General features: G+C 28.7%; 1 protein-coding gene across 1 annotated transcript; it reads left to right on the top strand.

Moving 5' to 3' along the window:
• The first annotated feature begins 5,906 nt into the window (after positions 1–5,906).
• On the top strand, positions 5,907–8,915 carry LOC129316689 (GRAS family protein TF80-like). Its single transcript, XM_054961087.1, has 2 exons — positions 5,907–5,940; positions 7,732–8,915. The coding sequence occupies exons 1-2, from the start codon at positions 5,907–5,909 to the stop codon at positions 8,913–8,915; spliced, it is 1,218 nt and encodes a 405-aa protein (XP_054817062.1).
• Positions 8,916–10,495: the final 1,580 nt, after the last annotated feature.

Genomic DNA, 10,495 nt, shown 5'->3' with positions numbered 1-10,495 from the left:
TAGGCCTCAACTATTGGTGCTTAACAGTCATTAATAAATAATTTCAAAAATCCACCCAAATAACAAATGAGTCATATATTAACAAATAATTATTTTACAAACTGAAATGGGACTTAAAGCTTAGTCAAGTTAAGCCCCAGACTTCCAGACGTTACCCTCTACTCCACTAAACTCACCTAAAATGTTAAAGAAAATGTTAAAGACAGGGGTGAGCACTAACGTCTCAGTGACTCAGAATTTTACCATACATGTACACGCTAATGGCACACCATTAACTATAGGTATATATAAAATTTCATTACTATTAATTATGAACATACAAATTCATGGGGCATAACTGATAATAATTATACGCAACATATGATGATATGCAAGGTAGGTAACCTCCTTATTGCTCCGTCTAACCTTATATCACTGACTAGAACCATAGGCTTATTCATGGTCTAGCCCACACGTCGGACGAACCAAAGCATCTCTGGCACTTGAGATGCATTTAGCCAAAGGTACAAAATCTAAACTCAGACTATGGCTCCCCTTATTAAAAAATCCAATAAGAAAATGTCACTGTCCTATGTTTCTCCTTTACAAACCTGGCTGGGTAAGTATTAAGGAACAAGACCCTATATAAGATCAACTACCATGCGCAAAGTGGAGACAAATCATGTGGTCACAAATTATATATATATATATATATATACACATATCAACATCAACATCATCGTCATCATCATCATCTCCACAACCCATCACCAATGCGTGACATGCATATGCAACAATCATAATACATACAAACAAGCTTTAAAGGAAATATATTAACACATAATCATGGCAATAAATCACAAGCACGCTTGACAGGATTAAAGTAACTCATTAGATTCTAGTATTCCACAATCATGTCCTTTATTGTTTATCATGAAGTTTATATATCATATTCGATTAGACAAAATTATATTAGATCATACTTTTATAAATCATCATAACAAACACAATTGGCACACATATAGAAAAATCCCAAATTACCAGTTCTCCTTAAGCTTATAAGGAATTACATGGCAAGAATCCAAACTGTAAAAGAACTTAAAGGGAGTCTACATAAGTCACACATATATAAAAATATTAATACATAATTCAAAACTTTTAAAAGATTGCCTCTAAAGCTACTTTAAAATTACTTTAAGACTTGCAAGTTATCTTAGAAAATCCAAAATTCTCTTTTAAATCCATATTCTTTTTTATGAACTAATTTATCTATGTTTATAACTAACAAATTTTTCATAGTTTCAAAATATTAATTTAAAATCTCTATTCATCTCAATTTTATTCTTTGTCTCAAACCTTACTCTAGGAGTCCTCAGATCTAATAAAAATTTCATGTTTATAGATTAAATATTCTAAAATCTCATAATAAATTTATATATATTATTAGAGAAATTTTCTTTAAGGAAAGAGACCTAAAAAAAATCTAATAGATCACACTTTAGAGTTTTCACTTCCTAAAATCTAAAAACTAAATAAATAGATAGACAGAACATAATATTTAGAATAGTTACGTAGTTTTAAAAAGTCTAAAATCATCTTTGAAATATCTAATCACAAATCTAAATTCTAAAATCTCACTGACTCACGTTCTTATCCCTCTCTTACTCGCAAAGTTGCCGCTATAAAGAAATCAATAATGAACAGTGCGCTAGCCTTTGCTTTTTGACTACTTAGGTTTAGATTAAATGCGTGGGAGTGGGCATTAGGCTCACACTTAAACTTCATTATAAAAATTTACGGATTAAAATATACATTTCATTCTTTAATTTTATATAATATTTTATTTTTGTTTCTTAATTTTATAAAATATCTTTTTAATTATTTAACTCTAATACTATTAGTTTTATCTTAATAAATTTTTACATTAAACTTTTAAATATTGACAAAATATTCTCAAATGTTGATATATTAAGTTTAATTTTTTTCAAAATAACAATTATTGATGTAAAAAAATAATTATTTAAAATTAATAATATTAGGGTTAAAGGACTAATATAATACTTTACAACATTAAATGACCAAATAAAAACTTTGTAAAAAATTAGAGGATTAAAAATATATTTTAACCAAAATTTATGTATATATCTTTATTAATTTTTTTTTACTTGTGTGTGTGTGTGTTATAACATACATTTTATTTTGCATCCTCCATAATATTATCATTTTGCTAGAAATTAAATCCTCATGATTTATCCTATTTTAGGTAAACTCTCTCTCTCTCTCTCTCTATATATATATATATATATATTATTTTTCTAATTTTATATATTTCTAATCCTCAATATATAATCGGAAAATCTTTGTATATCTTGAAATTCCCTTCCCATGCCTCACAATTATCTATAATTATTTTATTACTAAGAGATTAAAATTTAATATGTTTTATCAAATTGCATCATTTTTAAAAGTTAAGGAAATAATTTACATAATAAACTGATTTATGTTCTATGATGCTACTAAATGTAAAGTTCAAGGTGTAATTTGTTTATTTACCTATAAAGAAAGATAAATAAAGCTTGCTTGAAATCATGCTTGACATTACATATAAACTTTATGTTATAAATTATGATTTTGGATTTATAATTAATTTTGACTTGTCTGGAGGTGTTAGGATATTTTTAAGAAAAATATAATTTTAAATTTATAAATAATTTTGACATATATAATATATGTTTGGATATTTTTAAGAAAACTGTAATTTTAAATTCATAATTAATTTTGGCATGTACTAGAGGTATTTGGATATATCTTAAAAAATTATGGTTTTCATCTAAAATTGATTATCAATGATTTCCAACCATGCACAATTATATGCAAAATCAATCATATAAATCAATTTTATCTCATCTTAATCCAAACACACAAAAAAACTAAATTTTTGAAATTTACAAAGATTCCACAGTCAACATATGATTTGCATTTAATCTTACGATTTACACAACTGAACTTGGAATTTAGAATTAAATTAATTATGTGCTGACCTGATAACATAAGGTATCTTCACTTATTTGTTTTTGTAACCTTGGTCTTTATTTATAGTTCTATAAATTATTGATCCGTCATCATTTTTCTTTAGGCCCATAGGTCAGGGGGAAGAATGAAAACTCAGCCAAAACTCGTATACTATATATATGTATATAAAAAAATTAAGTGAGATTTGAACACACGATTTGTGGATTTTAACTCAATGTTTTCGGTTTAACAACAGAAGTTTCTATTTGATTCGTTCATTCTTGACCAAACAAATATTAATTTTCGAGCTTAGGTTTTGCCTGATTTTACAGTTTTCTTCGTCGATAATTTAATGCTTGTGTTTTAACTCTTTCTAACAACCTTATGTATTATAGTTATAGTCTCGTAGATATAATCGACAGAATTAATTAATTAATTAATTATTATAGTTTTCCTCGCAGCTAAGGATATGTTCTATGAAATTTTCCGTTGCTAGGATCCACTCTTGAAGATAACGACAACGAGTCTCTCTTTTATTTACAACTAAACAAGGATTGACAGATTAATTAGATTGAATATTCCGTCCCACAAGATGGTTCTTGTTGTTTTTAGTTTTTTATATATAATTAATATAAAATCTATCATCTCTGTAAATCGTTATTCGTTATTAAACAAGCTATAATTTTGAATAGGGTTCCCACTTCCCAGAGTTAATTATTGAAGATTTAAAAATATAGCATATATCAACTTAAATATAATCTAATTAATCCATCAACCTTACTTCCACAATATTGGTGAACTAGAGAGTGCTTATTAGTATAACATATATAATGGTACGTATCTTGTGATAATTAATTCATACAACCAACTTCATTTAGTTCGATTATACAACTTGTTTATTATTATTGTGCCTGTCAATGGTTGTTTGGTTATCATTCATACAAGTATCATGTTTTTATGTAAGTTTTAACTTTCTGGGCCTGTTTTGATGTATTTATGTCAATAAACTAATAATTATGGTGTTTCTCATTAATTACGTATTAGGGTTCTTTGAATATTATAAAGAAAGACGTAATAAAAAGGTGCATGGGACATTTTCTGCTAATGTGAGTCAACACCTTGGTCATTATCCCAACATGATTGTTTAAATCCTGAAAGATGAATTTAATTAATGATTGTTAATTAAAAAAAGTAGATATAAAAATATTTATTTAGACAACTATAAGTATAAGAATATTAATTATAGCATCACTTGAAGTAAGAGTATATGATGTCTCGAGAGTGATTTGCAAATTGCAACAAATTAAAAATATGGGCAAACTTATCATGTTTTAGATTATTTTGATATTTTAACTGTCATTAAATCAGGGAGCTTACTATATGATATTATTTCCCTTATAATATACGCGCGCGCGAACACGCATATATATTTTCTTTCTTACTGACCTGGTTCATATGGACACGAAGACAGTTTTAGGAGATTCAAGATTAATTATTGGCGGTCTGCCTGAAGCCCTACATTTTGACTAATCTTTTTTAATTTTATTTATAAGTCATTTTTAATATATTTATTAAAATTAAAAAATATAAATTTCATTAACTTTATTTAAAAATTCAATAAGTTTTCAACTTTATCCTATTAAACATGTATCTTTTAAATATATGTATTTTAAAATCATAATTTTTTTAGTATTTAATAGGGATAAAATCATAAAGATATATATATATATATATATTAAATATTTAAAAAAATTTTATAAATAAAATTAAAATAAATACACTTTCCTCTGCCTTATAAATAGCACGATAGAGGAGTAACAACAAGAAGAACAAAGGAGAAATATTTGTCTTCGTTGTCCTATACAAGAAAAGATCCTTGTCATTCTCATTTTTCTTTTGGTTGAAGGTATGAAAACCTTATAGATTAATTGAAATAATTAAATAATGACGAAAACAAGGTGTTTAATTTTTAGATATAAATATCCGATATCAATCAGCAATTTCTACTCTCTGAGTTCTCATACATCAAACCCTTCACACCAACCTTTTCTTTTCTTTTGACAAACATAATATATCCTTAGCTTGTCTATCACCTAATCCCGACTAGAGGTGAGTCGGGACTTAGGTTTCTCAATTATAAGAAAGCTCTCCCAAGTCCCTACATAGTTTTTTTCATTGACAAGGCTCAAATTCAACGTCTTGCTCTGTGTGTGTGTAGACGGGCCTCTTCTCTTTCTCTCTCTGAAGATCCAACAATTTCAATCCCTGTTGGTTTATTAATCTTCATAATGGATACTGGTATGCACTCTCAGATTGATCTTCCTTTGAAGTTTTAGAATGAAATGGGTTTTGAAGATGAAGAAGAAGCAAATATAATCCTCTAGTCTTGTTTATAAAGTTAAAAAAGAAGATTAATTTTGATTCTATTTATATAGCACTTCATTATTTTCTATGTGTTCATCTTTATCTTTCTATGTTTTATTAAATGCTAAGAAACATTATTAACAATAATTCTTTTTGTCCTTGTTAGAGATAAAAGTAAAAACTTATTAAATTTTAAGATATAATTGATGAGATTTAAGATTTTTCTTAATTTAAACAAAAAATGCTAAAAATAACTTATAAATAAAGTCAAAAGAAGTGTATGTTTTTTTATAAAAAAATTAATCCTTAATGAATTAGCACATAGATTATTACACATACACACACATGTACACATATAACATGTTTGTTGTGAATAGGCATGTACAGTTAGTTTTTAAATAAGCTATTGACTCATTGTTGGCCAACAGGAGTGTGAACACTGTGTTACTTTCTTAATTAATCCTTAATTTGTATTTTTTATTGGGTTATTCCTAAGAGAAGGCAACCACTAATTATCTTCTCTTTTTGAAATTCGAGGACTGAAACCGTTAATGGTAAGTCCTCAATTTGTTTGTGAGAGAATAGGTGAGTGATATCTTAGAAGAAAACAGGGACCAACCATGCATCTCCTTTAATTTATCCATAATTAAAATTCTGTTTTTTTAAGGATAAATTTGTTCATTGGTAAAAAAAAATTCTTGTGCCAAAAAAATATAAACTAAATTTTTAAAAATTTGAGAACGTGACTGGTTTACATTAATATACAAGAGATATATTATTGACGTATAATACTTCCTTCGTCTCAAATTATAGGGTACTTTTGAAAGAGTTTCTTCATCTCAAAATATAAGACACTTTAAGTAGATTAAGATTTTATTAAATGCACCAATTTTAATTTTACCTTTTCTCTCTCTATAATTAATTTTCATCACTTCTCTTTTTAATATATTAAATGATGGGTATTTTTGAAAGTTTATATTTTTATTTTGAAAAAATAAGGTTGTTAAGTATATTTAATGAGACTTATTAGTATGCGAGATTTTATCTAAAAATGTCTTATAATTTGGGAGGAAGGGAGTAGTATATTATTAACAAATATAATAAATTGATTATAATACAAAATATAATAAATATTGAATTATTTATTTAATTTAGTCATATAATATGAGCTATATCTAAAAAAGCTGTCTCTTTGTTTTTTTAACGTAATTATGGATCATCATTAAAGCAATTGAGTCAAGTAGAAACAAATACAATCATGCATAACACAATTTCGTATCCACCATCTTGTTGCAGGCGGGTGGTGAATGAGAAAAGGAGTCTTAGTACTTTATTATCTCTGTTTTTGATATATAAAATATTTTTTAAAAATTTATTTTATCTCTAAATATAAGAGATGCTATAGTATTTTTGAGTAACTTGACAAATTTGTCCTTGTCTTGAAAAAGAGAAGAGAAACTAATAATTGTGTACTTTACCTATCCTACCATGATATTAATTGACAATATTAGGAGCAAAATTTAAAAATCATTTGTAATTTAATGAGATTTCAACTAAATAATAAATTTTATTGATTTGATTAAAAATACATTATATATAGGACAGAAGGAATATGATTGTATTTGTTTCCTTGCTCTCTATTGCTTTAATGGCCTCCTCGTTTTGGAGTTTCTAATATAAAAAAGTCTAGCACTCCTTATAATAATACTCTAACTTGTTGGCTATTTCTTTTTTCTTTCTTTCTTTTGATTGTTAACATCAGGATAAGATGAAAAATATTTTGATATCTTATAGATAGGGTCAAGAAACAAGCAGGTCTAGCCATTACAAACTTGGACCCAAAAGTCTTTTTTAGCCAAAAATTGATTATTTCTTTAATGCCTCGTTTTATTTTTTAAAATATTTTTAAATTAAGTTTGTCGTTATAATATTACACATTTATATTTCAAAGTACGAATTAAAATATTCTAAACTTCAAAATAAGTAATATAAATACTAATTTGAAAATACAAACACGTTTTAAAGTTTAAATTTTATGCAAGAACATAAAATACCACAATTTTTTTGGAATTAATACAAATATATGCTTAAACAAGTAGCTCGAGTATGTTTTTTCAAGGATTAAAAAAATGGCAAGACTCATAAGCACTTCTATATTAGAATATCCTAATTTTCAAAATCCAAGCCCCACAAATAGACTTAAATGGACTGTAGCTCGATGAGCAGGACTTTTATTCCTGACTCCACTTACGATCATAAAACAGTGCAGTCCCCCCCCCCCCCCATATTTTTCAAAGAAAAATAACTCACATTCTATTCTTCCGATCTGCTAGTGCTTCTTAGTTCCTAATTCATCTCTTTCTGTCTCTCTCAAAGGCTTGGAAGGTGAGGAAAGGGGAATATTTCTCATTCGTCGCCTGGCGACCTGTGCTAGGCTTATTGAAAATGGTGAGTTGAAGGATGCAGGCTTTGGACTCAAGGACATGGCCGGTTTTGTTTCTGCTGATGGAGATCCAATGCAGAGGCTGGCTACCTACTTCAAAATGGCTCTTAGTTACAGGTTGATAAAAAGTATTCGCCATGTTCCTCAAGTCCTATGTTTCACTAATCCCTGGTCAACCTTAGAACAACAACATGCCAGGAAGTTGTTCTTTGAATATCTCCCATTCTTGAAGTTTGCTTATTTGATCACCAATCAGGCGATTGTTGAAGCCATGCAAAGAGAATCAAAGTTCCATATCATCGTTCTCAATGCATGGAATGCTGCTCAATGGAGCAATCTTCTTCATACTTTGAAAGAACAACGAAAAGGAACAAATACACTACAGCTTCTCAAGATCACTGGGATTCATGAGAATAAAGAGGTTTTGCAAGAAATGGAATCTCAGTTGATCCAAGAAGCTAAGAATCTGAACATCCCCTTCGAATTCTATTCTATTGCAAGACAATTGGAGGAACTTAGCATCGAAGATTTTCCAGTACACCCAGAAGAGCCCATTGCTATAAGTTCTGTTCTTCATCTTCATTCTCTTCTAGCAGTTGATAATGATCATCATCAAGTCAGTCCTAATGATTCAGACTTGCCGCTTAAACTGAGGAGGTTTTTAAGCGTCCTTTGGAAACTCCACCCCAGGTTGATGATCATCACAGAACAAGAATCAGATAACAATGGGTCTTCTTTAACAGACAGGCTTGACGAGGCACTGAACTTCTATGCTGCGTTATTTGATGGCTTGGAAGCCAATAATGTTCTAAAAGAAAGAGCTATGAAGAGAATTATGCTAGAGAGGATGCTTCTAGGGGAAGAGATAAAGAACATTATTGCATGTGATGGAGCTGATAGAAAAGAGAGGCATGGTAAGTTCTTGAAGACATGGCGTCCATCACTTGAATTAGCTGAATTCATCAGGGTGCCTATAGATTATGAGAAAATGTTGGAGGTAACAAAGCCATTAGTTCAGAGCTATGGACCCGCATACAAGTTACTAGAGAACAATCAATGTCTGTTTACATGCTGGAAAAATCGTCCACTCTATTCCATATCAGCATGGAGGTTCTGAGGGAAAATTTCAAGGAAGCTAGCTGGACTTGATATCAATAACTAAACTACACTTTACGAACCCAATTACACAACCAAGCTGGCAATGATAATCAAGGTAGACCTGATGATCAATATTGAAAATAATATGGGTTGGTGAAGTGTGGTTCAGTTCATTGATCGACCAAGTCTAGCTTGAATGATATGAACATGGCTTTGGTTGTGTAATTATTGGGTTCGTAAAGTGTGATTTAATGGCATTATTGATGACGATGATCCTTATGGGGTTGCTCTTAGGGATGTGGTAATGAATGGTTTAAATAATGAGTTGAGATCTGATTATTGACTGATTCTGCGGACGGGTGGGTTTGATCGCTTCAGTTCAAAAGAGTTTATTGCATATGATAAGCCTCTCATCAGAAATCTGTTCTTTAACGTAATTATGAATTTCTGATTCTGTTGGATGGGCTCCCTTCACTTCAAAATTAGTAGTAATGATTTATCTTTTGGTTGTATAATGCTTACGTTGATTTCTTACTTTTCATTTCAGTGTGTGTATCAGCTTTTTTTGGTTTAATAAAATATGCTTTCGTTTTAGCCAATAATAGTATAAAGTAAACAAATATGCAAGTTGCTAGTGCATAGGAAGCTCAGCTTTATATGCTGGGCATGCAATGGAATCGAGTTTGTTAATATTTGTTAACTATTGATTCGTGTAAAATAATGAGTATGACAAGGAAATATAAGCTATTATAATATCCTCAAAGCAATAATAAAATTGATCCTCTGGCAAAAAAAAAAAATTGATCCAATTAATAAGGATAAAACTTTTATTTCATTTAGGTGTAGAATTCCTTTTTAATGTGAGGTTCTTGTAAATAAGTAACTTGTAAGTATTTTTTTTAAGTTATAAAGCGTAACCTAGTCCCAAGAACCCGACTCTATATTTTTTTTAAGGGAAAAAACAAATGCATCATATTTTTAATAATGTGATAATTAATCTTATTAATAGGTAATTAATCTTTTTTGGGGAAAAACCAAGGGATCATAAATCCCACGTGTCATGAACATGCCTAGACTGAGCGATGCCATGTGTGTAGTTTTTACATCATAAATTGGAACGAAGCATAAGGATATAAAGTTAAAGAAAAAAAAAATTACAAGGGACCAGCTAGAGAAATTAATTAAAGGATTAATTTTTACTAAGTTTTAAATAATATAGTTAATCAATCAAGTAATAATAGGCACTTATTAAGTCCTCTAATTTTATAAAAATCATGAACACTAAGAATTTCTTAAAAAAATGCTCAAATTGTACTATATGGATTATAAATTATATTAATAATATATTTGAAACTTTTTCCGTTGTGATTAAATATGAATATAAAATTTAATTGATCGAGCTCCAAGATGAAAAGCCTATTTATCGTAGAATTCTTCTTATTATATCTAAAGATTCAATAGAGATAAAGAATTACTTTTCCTTCATCCCAAAAAACAAAATAAGAATTGCTTTAATTTCCTAGATTTTATCAAAATCATCTTTTGTGGTTCATCGACATAAATATTTTAAAAATTTGAATTTGGATTTGGTAATGGTAT

The sequence above is a fragment of the Prosopis cineraria genome, unplaced genomic scaffold, assembly GCF_029017545.1.
Source record: "Prosopis cineraria cultivar Desert tree isolate PC_DT_omini unplaced genomic scaffold, ASM2901754v1 PC7, whole genome shotgun sequence".
NCBI classification, from domain to species: domain Eukaryota; kingdom Viridiplantae; phylum Streptophyta; class Magnoliopsida; order Fabales; family Fabaceae; genus Prosopis; species Prosopis cineraria.
Note: the sequence above shows the minus strand (reverse complement) of the source record. Positions and strands in the feature narration are given on the sequence as shown.

Coding starts and splice junctions, on each gene's coding strand:
- LOC129316689 (XM_054961087.1), top strand. CDS start 5,907: ATGGTAAGTCCTCAATTTGTTTGTGAGAGAATAG. Junction 5,941..7,731: donor ATTTGTTTGTGAGAGAATAG/GTGAGTGATATC, acceptor TCTCTCTCAAAG/GCTTGGAAGGTGAGGAAAGG.